Below are 17790 nucleotides of genomic sequence, written 5' to 3'. Positions count from 1 at the left end.
CTTTCTATATTTAATCTTTTGCGCTTTTCAAACTTAGTAAGAACCGGACTTTTGTAGAAACTAATCAGCGGATCATGTTGAAACTTAAAATTTGTAAAATATGTTCCACGTCATCTGGGAAAGTATTGTGATATTATTTAAATATTTAGTTTTACTTTAGATCATTTTCCAATGGTTTGTTTAAATGCTCGAGCATACATTAAGTGCGGCAGGCTTGGCCTTGGCCGAGTGTCAGGGAAGAATCGATCTCGTTCACTCGTCACCATTGCCATGTACCCACAGTGCTTGCTTCTCCACAGAGGGCAGTAGCGAATCTGGACCCAACAGAGTGTTTCGCCAACCTTGAAAAAAACAAATTCCGGCCCCTCTCTAGTCAGTCAAAGCACAGTATTAAAATGATGTGTAAAAATGAAAAGTGCAAAGATACTATGTAACGTTCTTAGTCACCTAAGTCCAAGATAATGCCGTAGAACATCTGTCTCTGAATTACGTAAGTGGACATATGTACATACACACACAAACACACACTAACTGCATAATGTATCAGCTCCCTCTCTTCTCCTCTCCTCCAAACAGAACCTAGCAATTCCAATGCAACTCCCTCTGAGATGTGCTGAAAAATATCCAAATGACCTGAATTATTTATCAAAAAATGTGTCATACACCTTAAAAACCAAACAAGTGCCAGTAAGGACTTGCATTCTGAGGGTTCCATGCAAACTAAATTGTGCATACAGATAATAACAATAATTTCGTGTGGTTAAGTGGACTGGTCTAAGTCTTCCTATTGGACGCAACATTGGCAACTTGCACGTTCCTGATCTACCCCAGTAATCCAACTGGTAAAAGTGGACCTAGTGTTTAAAATGGAATCCAAACCATGTGTTGTTTCTGGCGACTCCTCTCATCATTTAGAGGTGAAGAATAGGTTAAAACGAAGACTGAAAAACCCGTGGTCTGATCGAAATCCGATCCCTCGACCTCTCGGTTACCAGCCACACACTTCATTATTAACCCACCAGGCCCGACACGTATATACATAGTTCACCTATTAGTTTTGGTGAGTCTGTAAGTATCAAAATATATGACACACATTGCCATATCTTTTGATTGCATTAATTTAGAAGCTTAAGTATTTTACACTGCCAAGTGATCATAGACCTTAGTAAATGACATAAATTGCAATTTGATACCCCTGACTGTTCCCAGGAAAAAGAGGTATTAACTGACAGACGTGCAACAAATGGCAAAAAATATTTTTATCTAATATAATTATACATTAACAATATTCGAATTTTTTCCTTTGCTTCTAACGTTAAGCCTTGCTTCTTGTCAAATTTCATGACTGTAGAACAATGAAAAGTACCCTGTAGGTTTTGTTCAGGGAGTTTGTATCAAAATGTGTTACATAAATAGCCATATCATTAAACTACATGATTTAGAGGCTTAAATTTTTTACACTGCCAAGGAATCACAGATCCTAGTTTGTGACATAAATTTCAACTCGATACCTCTACCTGCTCCAAGGAAAGTTGGTCTTTACAGTCACACAGACAGACAGACAGAAGTACAAGATGATCCTACAAGGGTTCCCTTTTCGCTAACAGAGGTACAGAACCATAAAAACTATTTGAATTGAGTGAAATGACGAAAATGTTGACAACTGTGTTTTCATTATGGACTTCAAAAAATAGTCTGTGGACTGACACATCAGTCGCATCATCAAATTCCTTTGAAAGCTATATAAGTATATCAGAATATTAGAATGAGCGTAAAATACACTCTCCATAAATAATTAAAAACCAACATTTGCTTACATGTTATAATTAACGAATTAGTAATATGAAGCAGTTATGTGTGAGTTCTGTCTAGAATGTCTGCAAAACTATCAATACATCTCCAACATAAAGAAGTCCAATGGTTTCATCAAATATTGCAATGTTATTTTCCACATACATACACACCTCAGCAAATTAGTGTCTAAAATATGACTGTCAACTCTAAAGAAAGTATTCCATGCCTAAATAGTTACAAATAGCCACCATACGATAGTTTGTAGGAGGACCAAGACCTGGTAGTATGGAATATTTGACATTTAAGACATTGCATCCACATTGATTCTTAGTATTTGAATATTAAAAATTATGTAGTTCTTAATTATGGCAATCATGTATTTTTTATTGGCGTCACTTGGCACATCAGTGGCATGTTAACATGTGCAAGAAATTTATAGTGGTTTGGTCACAATATGAGCTGGAAGTTTGGGCTGGTTTAGGTCTTTAATTAATTATATCTCCTAAATTAATTAGGTTTGAGCTAAAACAAACATGTCATTGAAATGACCAAAAATTAGTCTACAGTTTAGAGATAATCTACTTTTGTGAATGTATCTATTACCTCACTAGATTTTTATGGATGCCTTCTAGATAGAAAACTTTGAAATACAATAACTTTTGAAGTAAGTCATTTGCAGCAAAAATAATTAATACAAAACGTTCAGAACAGTGAATAACATAATCTGAATAAATAGGCTTCACAGAGGAAACTAATTTAAAGTAGTTCGTAAATTCATTAATACACACTCAGATAAGGGATTCTATCATCAATATTTTTGGGAAGAATAACAGCAATAAAAGAAAAAAAACTAGGATGGATCCTGGCTATTGTAATTAGGAGTATAAAAGACAAAGTATATGGTGACGACCAAATCTGCTTTGTTACAGATACCAGCATTAAAATATATTAAATGACGATTTAAATTATGACCCACACGTTTTGTATGATGTAAACTAAACTGTTTCAAATATTATTAGCATACAAAAAGTAATGCACAGTAACATTTGAGTTCCTTACTGCTGCCTGCCTGAGTGCCCATTTCTAACATGACCCTACAGGCGATGGGAAAAAGGAATTGTTGTCACTGATGAAAGTAGGTACAATTTAAACATGGGTGTTGCATTGCTTGCACTTGTTTTTTCTCTTTTTCAGATTTCGAATGGGTTTTGAAATACAAAAACTGCATACTAAAAGAGCTGAATCAGATACCAGATGGGATAATGGCGTTTGTGGTTTCTTAGCCCTTCTTAATTAATATTGTGTTTTCGTTTTGAGCTCAGAACCCTTCAGCTCACAGGCAATGAATTTAGAAATACTTGAATCAAGATCACTTTGATCTTTGAAAGGCAATGGCTACTTTGGCACCTGTGAAAAACGTAGAAATCATTGGTGTTCATCAAGATCTTTAAATATAATTAGAGAATGTATTTCACTACACTCTCTGTTATTTAATTAGTCTCAGTAAGTATTTGTTTTTAAGATCTATCGCAACCCTTACGTTAGTGACAAGATTTGTGACTGTTACCTAATACTGAAGTATCACATACAATGCAAGTCAAAATTAAATGAATATGCGTCTTCTGCTTTGCTATTCTACAAGTTTACTCGTTTTATTATTTGTACATAGTTAGTTTATGCTCACACTTCACGTCTTATAAATTCTAAAATACCTTTATTTCATTTCCGCTAATAGATGTGGTGATGGCTGTTAGTTTTGATGTTGTATCATAATTTACATACCTTGATTCTAGTGAACGAAGCTATCTCACATATGGCGGATTTTTCTCCAGCAGATATTGTGGAGTTATTCCGACAATGCCACATCATGGCCTATTTTCAATTCAATAATTATTTTTATGAACATATTGATCGGGTGGCTATGGACAGTCCTCTTAGCCTGGCTGAGGCCAATTTGTTTAAGGGGCTCCGGAACGCCCTATACTTGCAATGTTAAAATAACGCTTATAAATTACATCTTTCTTCACAAAGTATTTGAGGTAGGAAGTTGAACTTTTTACAGATTATTTATTGGAATATGGGCTACAACTTAACACAGGGATTTTACAAAATTTTAGTTCAGTTATTAAAGATGATTTTTTTTTCAATTGTAATGAAAATTCACAACATTTTTTTGCAATTTTTTATTTATATATTCAAAAATATACAGTTTTTGGAAAAAGGCTGTGTTAAATTATGCAGAAGGTACTGTGTAACATTTACTGAAAGTTTGAAACAAATATGTTTGGAAGATCCTTAGAAAACATGTAATTAGTATGAGAAAATAAAAGTTTTGGGAATCGAGCGACAAAGATTGGATTAACTTTTCAGTGCATTCCAGGTCCATAGGATGGATTATCTTCATCCTCTGCAAACTCCTCCTCCAGCTTCCTCTTGTTCCTCCTCCTGTTTACTCTTGCTTGTATTTCTAGACTCTTTACAGCCCTGTCTGCAGCCCGAAGGCGTTCCTTGTCTAAAGCAAGCATTGCTTGTTGTTGTGTTCGTAGATTTTGCTACCATTTTCTTCAGTTGCAGTTACTGCAACACTGTTCCAAAAGGTGGTCATGTATGAACACTTATCACATTTCAGTTGTATTTCACTAGCAAGTCCTACGTGCTTTATTATGGAGAGTTCCAGACCAACTTCACTACAATGAATACATCTTACACAGTTTGAAAAAATTCCTTTGAGAACCGACATATCAAATATTTCATTCACATCCAATTCGCCCATAAAACATTCATAGTTTTCACTCATTGAACCAAGCTTCTTCTGTGAAGTATTTTCTTTCCCACTTTGACTGCTATGGGCAGGTGTACTTGAGAGGTTAGGTTCACTCACTTGGTTATCGTCTTTATTGTTTACAGTAATAACACATACCTTTGGCTTTCCAACATTTCTCCTTTTCTTAAAAGCCTTCAGAGGATTTCTAATAACTTTACTTTTACTCATTATTATACTTCAACAAAACAGAGACTCAAGAAACAGAATTAATTACGAATATTTTCGAGATAACGACAGAGTAAATAAATATGAGACAATCGACAATCACACCAGCGATATATATTGAACCATCACAGGTTAGCCACAACACATACTTTATCTCACATCACTAAAATGTACCTGATGAACACGGACATTAATAATAACACCATTTGACACCAGTTTAACAGCGCCACAGTGGGTCACGGCCATGTAGAACACATTTTAAAAAAATTTAAAAATAGTTGTAGTCTTCGGAATTGAATAAATTATATATCTATTAAAAGGTAATAGTCTGCAGATTCAGAAAACGCAAAAAAGTGAAAATTGAACTTTTCATGATTTTGAGCTTTTCCGGAGCCCCTTAAGGGGCTCCGGAAAGGCTCAATGTATTCATTGTAGTGAAGTTGGTCTGGAACTCTCCATAATAGAGCACGTAGGACTTGCTAGTGAAATACAACTGAAATGTGATAAGTGTTCATACATGACCACCTTTTGGAACAGTGTTGCAGTCACTGCAACTGAAGAAAATGGTAGCAAAAGCTACGAACACAACATTAGATTTGTTTATTCCTTGCGTTCAGTTGGTAAGGGTGCAATTTTCTGTGGCATCATGAATCTTCCAAATCCCCCAACCAAGTTTACGAACTATAATAAATTAATAGGGTCTAAAGTAGAAGATGTCTGTATAGAATCTATGAAGAACGCTGTGGAAGAGGCAGTAATTGAAAATAATGGTAACAGAGATTTGACTGCAGCGTTCGATGGTACCTGGCATAAATGGGGACACACATCTCTTCATGGTGTAGTATCTGCCACCAGTATGTATACAGGGAAAGTTTTAGATGTAGCAGTAATATCAAAGTATTGTAGATGTCCACAAAAATATAAAGGTACACATGAAAATAATTGCAAAGCTAACTATAGTGGCAGTAGTGGAGGAATGGAAGTGGCTGGTGTTTGAACTTAAGGGGCTCCGGAAAGGCTCAAAATCATGAAAAGTTCAATTTTTACTTTTTTGCGTTTTCTGAATCTGCAGACTATTACCTTTTAATAGATATATAATTTATTCAATTCCGAAGACTACAACTATTTTTAAAATTTTTTTGAAATGTGTTCTACATGGCCATGACCCACTGTGCGCTGTTAAACTGCTGTCAAATGGTGTTATTATTAACGTCCGTGTTCATCAGGTACATTTTAGTGATGTGAGATAAAGTATGTGTTGTGGCTAACCTGTGATGGTTCAATATATATCGCTGGTGTGATTGTCGATTGTCTCATGTTTATTTACTCTGTCGTTATCTCGAAAATATTCGTAATTAATTCTGTTTCTTGAGTCTCTGTTTTGTTGAAGTATAATAATGAGTAAAAGTAAAGTTATTAGAAATCCTCTGAAGGCTTTTAAGAAAAGGAGAAATGTTGGAAGCCAAAGGTATGTGTTATTACTGTAAACAATAAAGACGATAACCAAGTGAGTGAACCTAACCTCTCAAGTACACCTGCCCATAGCAGTCAAAGTGGGAAAGAAAATACTTCACAAAAGAAGCTTGGTTCAATGAGTGAAAACTATGAATGTTTTATGGGCGAATCGGATGTGAATGAAATATTTGATATGTCGGTTCTCAAAGGAATTTTTTCAAACTGTGTAAGATGTATTCATTGTAGTGAAGTTGGTCTGGAACTCTCCATAATAAAGCACGTAGGACTTGCTAGTGAAATACAACTGAAATGTGATAAGTGTTCATACATGACCACCTTTTGGAACAGTGTTGCAGTAACTGCAACTGAAGAAAATGGTAGCAAAATCTACGAACACAACAACAAGCGATGCTTGCTTTAGACAAGGAACGCCTTCGGGCTGCAGACAGGGCTGTAAAGAGTCTAGAAATACAAGCAAGAGTAAACAGGAGGAGGAACAAGAGGAAGCTGGAGGAGGAGTTTGCAGAGGATGAAGATAATCCATCCTATGGACCTGGAATGCACTAAAAAGTTAATCCAATCTTTGTCGCTCGAGTCCCAAAACTTTTATTTTCTCATACTAATTACATGTTTTCTAAGGATCTTCCAAACATATTTGTTTCAAACTTTCAGTAAATGTTACACAGTACCTTCTGCATAATTTAACACAGCCTTTTTCCAAAAAACTATATATTTTTGAATATATAAATAAAAAATTGCAAAAAAATGTTGTGAATTTTCATTACAATTGAAAAAAATCATCTTTAATAACTGAACTAAAATTTTGTAAATTCCAATAAATAATCTGTAAAAAGTTCAACTTCCTACCTCAAATACTTTATGAGGAAAGACGTAATTTATAAGCGTTATTTTAACATTGCAAGTATAGGGTGTTCTGGAGCCCCTTAAGGAGAACTTCGAACAATGGGCTTGCAGACTGTCAGTGAAAGACCAGACAGGTGATATTGTTATGTTAACGATACTTTCATAGTATGGACTCACAGTGCAGAGGAGTCGGATGCCTTTTGGATACATCCCAACAGTATCAATCCGAAAATACCGTTTACTGTGGAGACAGAGAATAATTGCCAACTGAATTCCTTGGATGTGTCTATTATGAAGCTAGGGGAGTGGACCTTGGGCCACTGGGTATACAGTAAACCCACATACACTGACCATTACCTGCATAAAGATTCTAATCATCACCACTGACAAAAAAGACGTGTCATTAAAACCCTGGTAGATAAGACGAAAAAACTTCGTGAATCAACTTGATAAAAGATGAGTTTGAACGTCTATGGTCGTCGTTAAGGAAGAACGGTTATTCTGACAAAGGAGATAGATCGAGCATTTCGGCCTAGGGTAAGAATCAGAAACGACGGCCACCCACTGGGAAAGGTTTCTTTCCGTTCATTAGTACGATTACAGATCGTATTAGGGATATGTTGAACAACTATGGTGTGGAAACTGCCTTCAGACCCACCAGCAAGATAAAAGAAAAATTAAGATCAACAAAAGATACACGACAGCCTTTGGATACATTAGGTATATATGAAATTCCTTGTACCTGTGGAGTGGCTTATATTGTAACCACAAAAAGAAGTGTTAACACCCGTTTGGTTTAACACAAGAGGAACTGCAGCTTGGGACATTTGGATAATTCGGTCGAAGCTCAACATCTTTACGAAGAGAGTGATCTTGAAATAAAATTCTCTGAGACGAGTGTCACAACGAAAAGTCACATTATCATGTGCATATGTCTAGAGAGGCTGTTGAGATTTATGAACACAATAACAATTTTAACAGAAAAGAGGAAGGTGTTAAATTAGATACAATTTGGGAAACATTGCAACATAAGAATGACGATCGATTACTTTCAATCAGGAATGATGGCAATACCAGAGATAATCCCATAGAGGACGTCACGTGATCGACTGTGATGTCCTCTACACTGACCATATATTCGACTCTCCATCGAGTTGTGGTTGCAGTTTGCCACTTTACCTCTGAAGATATCTCCCACAGTCAGAGGGTAAACATTTAGGAGAAAGTTTTATGTAACGACCATAGCCTTTTATCCTGGAAGCTGTAAGTGATGTTTCCCAGAATGAGTTAGCACAGTTTATTAATACATTTGACCCGTAATTCATAATCAACACAGACAAAATGGGTTGCAGTGGTACCTATTACGAGTTCTATTTGTTACCAGCTCCTTTTTTTGGCTGACAGGGCGACAGGGCGTCGGTCCTGGCGAGCAGGACTGGGGCTACATAGACGTTCGTGATGGGGCGCACATGTTCTACTGGCTGTACTACACCACCGCCACGTCCGACTATGCCACGCGCCCGCTCGTCATCTGGCTGCAAGGAGGGCCCGGAGCCTCTGGCACAGGGTACGGAAACTTCGAGGAGCTCGGCATTGTTGACGCAAACCTCAACGTCCGGAACTCGTCTTGGGTAAGATCCTCAACTTATACACTTAAAAGTTGTTGCCCAAAGTCACCTCTCTGTTCGAGTGTCGAAACTAAATAGTAGCGAAGGCGATGCCACACTTCAACGACGGCTAAATTTGTACCGGGCAAGTTATGGTACAGTGCCTGTCAAATAGGTCCGTATTCATAATGCAACAACTAGTGCTCAGAATTTATGTCTGTGAACTCCTATTCCATGTGCTACTATTCGTGTATCAAAGAAACAGAACCACTGTAGGACATGTTACAAAACATATTTCTGTATATTGCGAAAAACCTTCCATCCTTCATGGTCTTCACTTATTGTTCCGCAAAACTATAACTTTCATAGTTAACTTCATTTCAGTAGTGCGCTGCCAACTTGGTGCAGTTTGTCATACACCTTCGAATAAATCACAAAGTAGTCAAAAAATTGGACTCGGACCACCAGAATGAATCAGTTCTCACCAATATGAATTCCACTAATGTACCATTGTCTCCTTTCAGTACAAACACCACCTGTAAACATCTTCCACTTTTAGAATTTATGTCGATTATTTCTCCCACTTCTTTAACTAAAAAGCATGAAGTTTCGTGTTTTTTTGCTGTTGTCTTGTTTTCCTCTCTTCTTATTACTCGTTTCCTGGGAAAAAGCGCCTCAAAATCGTTTTAATCCGAATTGACTGCAGATTACAAGAACATGAAAATAAATAATGTACAAAATTAGAAGGACCTGCTGAAATATCATGCATCTGATAAAATCTATAAGACAAGGATCTAGTACTAGTGGTCACTAACAAAAGAAATTTTCTTGTGGACACCACCAACTGTGACTACGAAAAACCACTTACCATGGAGCACCTAAAGGATTGTCAACTATAATCTGCATCTTGCAGAGATGAAGATCTTCTGCTTGCAACACTGAGTACAAGATTTTACAAGGTTTGGTCAAGAGTAGTGTAGTTAGATAATTCTTTTTTCATTTCTTTATAATGGTAATTACCAAGTATTTTCTTAGTTTCTGACTCGAATAAACAAACTGAATTGCGGGAATGTAATACCGAATCGAATAACCATCATCATTTTAGTCCATATGATGAAACTTAAAATGAGTTCTCATTAAAGACTATCTCTTGTCTTATAAATAATATTCTTATGAAAATGTTACAAAAGAATGTTTGTGCTTAGGTTTCACCGTTTTATACGCATTAAACGAAAGTAAAAGAGTAGGCTGGTAAGGGCGAGAATTAGTGTCGTCTAGGTCAGCATTTATTCATGTTGTCGAATCGTTAAAACATAGACTGTGTTCACTGGATTGTTTTCGTTTCCAGATGACAGACTGGCGCCAGTGCCTCTATTACGTACTGTAAAAGGGGTAAGGGGTTGTTGGGGTTGTCTTGAAAATTTTGCAAAAATACCCATAAGCGGAAATGTCATCCAGCGACGCAACAGAGCGCCAGTTACAGGATCCAAGTGGCGTAGGCGATTGCTGCGGCAGTTAAAATGACGTATCCTGAGCTGAAATAACATTGTTATGAGAAGTGTTGGACGCGTAACTATACTGCTGTCATAATAAAAATGGACCTGATGTAAACGTTAAACCACGTATTCTTTCGCATTTACATGAATCTCACTGGGTTTCGTTTCACGTGAAGCTGAATCAAGTTTTCTTGAGTACAGTCAAGCACGACAATAAGGATAAGCTCAACGCTGTCAGTTATGCGTACATCTGCTCAATGATACCACAGGATAACACCTTTCACGGCCCATGTAACTTGGACAGCACTGACCAGCCTGCTGGGAAGTACTCCTTCATGATAATGTACACCCCCAAACCGCAAATATCGTAACGCAGAAGTTACGCCAACTCAGGCGGATCTCTCCTCATGCAGTTAACACACTTAATTTATCTTAACCTGTCGGTTGACGTACCGATTCTGGAGTGTCCGGCCTTCGAGCGGACACTTTTTGATCGCCTCTTAAATTTTGATTTTCAGTCATATGACGGCAAGGGAATATGCGCTATCGATAGGCAACAAGCCCATCAATGGATTTAATAGACTTAAACTGTCGATATATTGATAGCATTATTGGATTTCGCCTATCCCTACCTTAGTCAGTACCAGCTGAGTCGTCCACTAGCGTTACGGTAAGTTAAACATATGGACGCAATACTGTAATAGTCTCTACACAGCTAATAGAACAAATAAACGATATAAAAATGCCAGACACAGCAACACTCCTATCATTTGATATAGAAAACATGTATTCCGACATACCAGTACCAGAAACAATAGAAATTATACATAAGAACTTGAAAACTTATAGCCAACTCCCTGATGAACAGATTAAAGAAATATGCACACTAATAAAGCTCATAACAGAACAAAATGTATTTTATTTACAAGAAGATGGATTGCCAATGGGGTCTCCAGTTTCAGGAACCTTAGCAAACATTTTTGTAAACCCCATTGAACAGATCATTTTCACAAAAGAATACAACATATATTGGTTCAGGTATATGGATGACATCCTTTGCTTAATAGATGAACCACAAACAAAAATTGAAAAACTACATACTGACATCAACAAGATACATAAAAATATAAAATTCGCAATTGAAATAGAACAGAACAACTAAATTAACTTTCTGGATATAACAATCAAAAAAGAAAACAATGGGCATATGATTGAAATTTAGCGTAAACCCACAGCAATGGACATTATCATTCCCCAATCCTCAAACCACCCACATGCACAAAAGCAAGCAGCACTTCGACACATTTATTTCCTAAGGTACATAATTCTACCATTACTGCCTTTTGGGGCAATGCTATTGCTATATTTTCGTATATCAGAAGCGTATGTCAGATGGCAATCAGTATCATTAAAGTCTTCCTAGTTTGCTTTTACACCTTCTAGAATGGCGAAATTATTCTGTTGTTTTTTAGGCATAGGCCTGCTGTACACTCTTTCTGATTCACAGTTTCCGTTTTCAAGAGAATCCCTCAATACCTGCTTTAAATTCTCCAGAAATTATATGTATTTTCTAGCTGCATTTATATCACTTTTATATCACAGAAAAGCTCATGTATTACATTTAGTTCGATTCCAGCACTGCACATTTCCATTTGCTGCTTGAAGACTGTTACACAGTTGACTACAACGAACGGGATTCTATCAAAGTTTAATTTCACAAAACAACTTGTGTGGTAGCATTTATGCGTTGAAGAACATACCTTTTTCCACTTTAATGTCACATGAACAATGCTTTACTGACGATAATAACTCGAAATTTACAGAGCAGTTTACCACAGTTTGTATACACGCTGCCATCTTGTAACATTCACAAGGATTTGCTTGTTCTTTCCTTCTAGTGGTTTTTAGTAAGATGTGACACGGCACATACTAATGTTCACACATTGTACAATATTTCTCGCATGGAGAACACTTACCCACTCGTTTTTTGCCATTACATATGGAGTTCACAATGGGTTTATCTTCAACAGCTGCCATCTTGACACAACAAGCGACGTGATCACAAGCCAACACTTTTGCTGCTGCATGTTAGATGGCACTGTAATCGGCAAATAACATAAAAGTTCTAAAGTGGTATTATGTCATGAAGGATGTATTGGATCAAGAAACAAAAACTAGACATGTTCAGTAACTGTGGAAAAAGCTTGTTTGAGATGTGTCATCTCACCTGTCATCAACTGGGTTCGTTTCAGTTGTATCCTCTCACCTCTCACCAATGGAGTGATTGTGTGTAAGAATTATTTCATAGTTGTTATTGTTGTAGTTTTCAGTCCAGAGACTGGTTGGATGCAGCTCTCCATGCTGCTCTATCCTGTGTAAGCTTCTTCATGTCCAAGTACCTACTGTAACCTACATCCTTCTGAATCTGCTTAGTGTATTCATCTCTTGGTCTCCCTCTATGATTTTTGCCCTACACACTGCCCTCCAGTACTAAATTGGCGATACTCAGAACATGTCCTACCAATCGATCCCTTCTTCTAGTCAAGTTGTGCCACAAATTCCTCTTCTCTCCAGTTCTATTCAGTACCTCCTCATTAGTTATGTGATCTCCCCATCTAATCTTCAGCATCCTTCTGTAGCACCACAATTCGAAAATTTCTATTTTCTTCTTATCTAAACTGTTTATCGTCTATGTTTCACTTCCATACAAGACTACACTCCATACAAATACTTTCAGAAAAGACTTACTGACACTTGGGGGAAGGTGGGGGAATTACATGCATGTGGGTAATCTCACGCATGCTGATTTACGCAGTTTGAATGGCGCAAGCTGTTCCCAGTTGGTGCTACACCCTGCCAGCAGGAGTAACAACTACTACGCGGCTTATGCCAGCCATTTTCCAGTGGCATTGTTGGAGCAGTGAAGTATTGTTTATTTTCGGCGTGTCTCATGTAATTTTGGTCAGCTGAATTTTGCAAGGTAAGTGCTACTATAAGTTGCTTTAATGTAATTCTTGCGTATCAACTACTAACCCTAGATAAAACCTTTAATTAAATTGTAGATTTGTCCCGCTATTTGAATTAGGTGCCGAGTTACGCTTAGGTCAGTCATCGAACTTACAGTGGGGTAAAGCCACGCAGCTGTTGAAGTGCGTGGTATTCCCCCTTGCAGGTTATATTTTCAAAACTAACGAGTTTTTTTAAAATTTCAGATGGGTAGATATTATAAAAGAAAAACCCAGAAAGCAAAATGGACGCAAGAGGAACTTTGTAAGGCTCTTGATGCCATCAAATCTGGAAGAAAAATAAGAGATGTATCAAGAGCTTTCGGGATTGATGAAGCAACTCTGTGAGCGAGAATGAACGATAAAAATACCGAGGGTCCAAAACTTGGACGAAACCCAACATTTTCGACAGAACAGGAAAACGAGATTAGTACAAAAGCCCGAGAGAATTTTGGCTCCTAAAGGTGTTAAACAAATAGGTGGAGCCACGTCTTGGGAAAGGGGTAAAAACGTGGCGATTTCAGAAGATGTCTGTTTAGTTTGTAGAGAGTTTGGGAAGGATGGAGAACTATGGTACTGATGTATTTCTTGTAGCAGTTGGAGTCATGAAGAATGTAGTGGCTGGAACACTCCAAAAGGTTCCAAGTGCGATCTTTGTTGTACGGTATGAGAAAATGAACTGTTTCCACTTCAAAAAACAAAAAAAAAAAAAAAAAAAAAACGAAAATTATAAGAGATGTTAGTAGAATTACATTACTTCGTTCTTAAATATACTGTTTACTATTTGTAGTAACTAATAAACAAATAAAAATAGCAAGTATTGTACATTTTTATGGTTTGTTTGTTTTACATGTTGTTACCCAGTACTTTTGCGTGTCATTACCCTCATGGGTCGGGTATACCACGCATTTGCACTTTTAATTTTAATGTTCAAAATTAAGGTACTGTTTATAACTATTTACAGACGATTGGAATATGTGGAGAAATGTCCATTCTATGGTATGTACTTATTTTCGCAGGTTTTAAGGACGTAACGAATGGTTCACATCGATTTTTGCTTAGGTGTGTGTATTTCCTCCACTCTCCCCTAAATCTATACTCGATGTTAACGAATTTCTCTTCTTCAGAAACACTTTTTTGCTATTGCCAGTCTACATTTAGCAAAACTCATCTACTGCCTTAAGTATCTCATTTCCTAATCTAATTCCCACAGCATCACCTGATTTAATTTGACTACATTCCATTATCCTCGTTTTGCTTTTGTTGATGTTCATCTTATATCCACCTTTCAAGACACTGCCCATTCCGTTCAATTGCTCTTCCAGTTCCTTTGCTGTCTCTGAGAGAATTACAATGCCATAGGCAAACCTCAAAGTTTATATTTCATCTCCATGGATTTTAATTCCTTCTCCGAATTTTTCTTTTGTTTCCTTTACTGCTTGCTCAATATACAGATTGAATAACATCGGGGAAGGGCTACGACCCTGTCTCACTACCTTCCCAACCACTGCTTCCCTTTCATGCCACTCGACTTGTGTAACTCCCATCAGGTTTCTACACAAATTATAAATAGCCTTTCGCTCCCTGGATTTAACGCCTGCCACCTTCAGAATATAAAAGAGATAATTCCAGTCAACATTGTCAAAAGCTTTCTCTATGCCTACAAACGTAGGTTTGCCTTTCCTTAATCTATCTTCTAAGATAAGTTGTAGGCTCAGTATTGACTCATGTTTTCCAACATGTCGACGGAATCAAACTGATCTTTGCTGAGGTCAGCTTTTACAAGCTTTTCCATTTATCTGTAAATAATTCGTGTTAGTATTTTGCGGTTGTGACTTATTAACTTGATAGTTAGGTATTTTTTCACATGTGTCAACACCTGCCTTCTTTGGGATTGGAATTATTATATTCCTCTTGAAGCCTGAAGGTGTTTCGCCTGTCTCATACATCTTGGTCACCAGATGGAAGGGTTTTGTAATGGCTGGCTCTCCCAATGCTATCACTAGCTCTAATAGAATGTTGTCTACTCCTGGGGACTTGTTTCGACTTAGGTCTTTCAGTGCTCTGTCAAACTCTTCACACAATATCATATCTCCCATTTCATCTTCATTACATCCTCTTCCATTTCCATAATGTTGCCCCGAAGTACATCGATCTTGTATAAACCCTCTATATATTCCTTCCACCTTTCAGCTTTCCCTTCTTTGCTTAGTAATGGTTTTCCATCTGAGCTCTTGATATTCACACAGGTGGTTCTCTTTTCTCCAAAGGTCTCTTTAATTTTCCTGTAGGCAGTGTCTTCCTTACCCCTAGTAATATATGCCTCTACATCCTTACATATATCCTCTAGCCATCACCACTTAGCCTTTTGCACTTCCTGTTGATCTCATTTTTGAGAAGTTTGTATTCCTTTTTGCCTGTTTCATTCACTGCATTTTTCTATTTTCTCCTTTCATCAATTACTGTTACTCAAGTATTTCTACTAGCCCTCATCCTTTTACCTTCTTGATCCTCTGCTGCCTTCATTATTTCATCTTTCAAATCTACCTTTCTTCTTCTACTGTATTTCTTCCCCCAAAACCTGTCAACTGTTCCATAATGATTTCTCTGAAACTCTCTACAACCTCTGGTTCTTTCAGTTAATCCACGTCCCATCCCCTTAAATTCCCACCTTTCTGCAGTTGCTTCAGTTTTAATCTACAGTTCATAACCTATAGATTGTGATCAGAGTCCATGTCGTACAATTTAAAATGTGGTTCCTAAATCTCTGTCTTATCAATATAAAATCTATCTGAAACCTTCCAGTGTCTCCAGGCCTCTTCCACGTGTGCATCCTTCTATCGTGATTCTTGAACCAAATGTTAGCTGTGAAGCTATGCTCAGTGCAAAATTCTACCAGGCGGATTCCTCTTTCATTCCTTACCCTCATTCCATATTCACACACTACTTTTCCTTCTCTTCCTTTTCCAATGATCGAACTACAGTCCCCCATGACTATTACATTTTCGTCTCCTTTCATTATCTGTATAATTTCTTTTATCTCATTGTACATTTCTTCAATCTCTTCATCATCTGCAGAGATAGTTGGCACATAAACTTGTAGTACTGTAGTAGGCGTGGGCATTGTGTCTATCTTGGCTACAATAATGCATTCACTATGCTGTCGGTAGTAGCTTACCCACGTTCCTATTTTTTTTAATTCATTATTAAACCTATTCCTGCTTTACCCCTATTTGATTCTGTATTTATAACTGTGTATTCACCTGCCATCTGCCACCTGTGTATTCACCTGCCACTGAACTTCACTAATTCGCACTATATCTAACTTTAACATATCCATTTCCCTTTTTGAATTTTTTAACCTACTTGCCTGATTAAAGGATCTGACATTCCACGCTCCAGTCTGTAGAATGCCAGTTTTCTTTCTCTTGACAATGATGTCCTCCTGAGTAGACCCCGGCTGGAGATCCGAATGGGGGACTGTATTACCTCTGGAATATTTTATAAAAGAGGACGCCATCCATACAGTAAAACTGCATGTCATTGGGAAAAATTTAGGCTTTAGTTTCCCCTTGCTTGCAGCCGTTTGCAGTACCATCATAGCAAGACGTTTTGGTTAATGTTACAAGGCCAGACCAGTCAATCATCCATACTGTTGCCCCTGCAACTACTGAAAAGGCTGCTGCCCCTCATGAGGAACCACACATTTGTCTGGCCTCTCAACAGATACCCCTCCATTGTGGTCGCGCCTCTGGTAAAGCTGTCTGTATTAAATGAAACAACAAGTTTACTGTTACCAGTCACCGTAACAGTAAACTTGTTGTTTCATTTACTGTCAGTAACAGTCATGGTAAAGCCTAACCTAAAAATGTTCGCATTTAAAGCTGTCTGTTGAGGCACGCAAGCCTCCCCACCAATGGCAAGGTCCATGGGTCATGGGAGAGGGGGTGGGGGGGTATTTCACATTTCACAGTAAGTGTTCAAACATGTAGCTACTCACTTCGACGCACGTATTTGTCTGCTCATGGACTGTTGCAACACAAATGGGAATTGTTTCCTATGTAATCTGCTGACATGCATTGATAATATGCTGAATCATGTTATTGCGCATTTTGGCACTGGATTATAAACTGCAACGTTCTCCATAACTGTAAACCAATCCAATATTCTCTTTGCCATTATAGCCTGCATTCTAACTGATGCTACAGTTTGATTATGACAGAATATATTTAAGAAATGGGGATCAACATGCATGCAATTACATCATGTCAAATTCTGAAAGAATGGAGGAAACTGCAAAACATTGAGTTGTTTACCATACACGTCTATGTTTATGTTTTTGATCCAATACATTTTTCTCGAGATACCGTTTTCAAAATTAATTGTTCTGTTTGTCGATTACAGCACCATCTGTCATCCAACAAAAAAAGTATTGCATACAGAAGTTACATATTTTTCCCATGGAATCTGATTCTACAATAAAAATGAGATGTTCCTATTTAAGATTTTAAAGTTCCGCCACTCCACCTCCAGGTAGCCTTTTTAAAAGTGCTAAACATGTATTTTCCGTTTTTAACCTG

At 37.4% G+C, this 17790-nt stretch overlaps 1 protein-coding gene across 1 annotated transcript in view; it reads left to right on the top strand.

Moving 5' to 3' along the window:
• The window catches only part of LOC124544623 (retinoid-inducible serine carboxypeptidase-like), a 134593-nt gene that overhangs the window by 8232 nt on the left and 108571 nt on the right, over positions 1–17790 (top strand). The window contains exon 2 of the mRNA XM_047123228.1: positions 8507–8733. Coding sequence (XP_046979184.1) covers positions 8507–8733 — 227 coding nt within the window. The remainder of the gene's footprint in view (positions 1–8506; positions 8734–17790) is intronic.

Source organism: Schistocerca americana, chromosome 1 (assembly GCF_021461395.2).
Source record: "Schistocerca americana isolate TAMUIC-IGC-003095 chromosome 1, iqSchAmer2.1, whole genome shotgun sequence".
In the NCBI taxonomy this organism is placed as follows: Eukaryota; Metazoa; Arthropoda; class Insecta; order Orthoptera; family Acrididae; genus Schistocerca; species Schistocerca americana.
The sequence above is the reverse complement of the archived record's forward strand: the minus strand, read 5'-3'. Positions and strand labels throughout refer to the sequence as shown.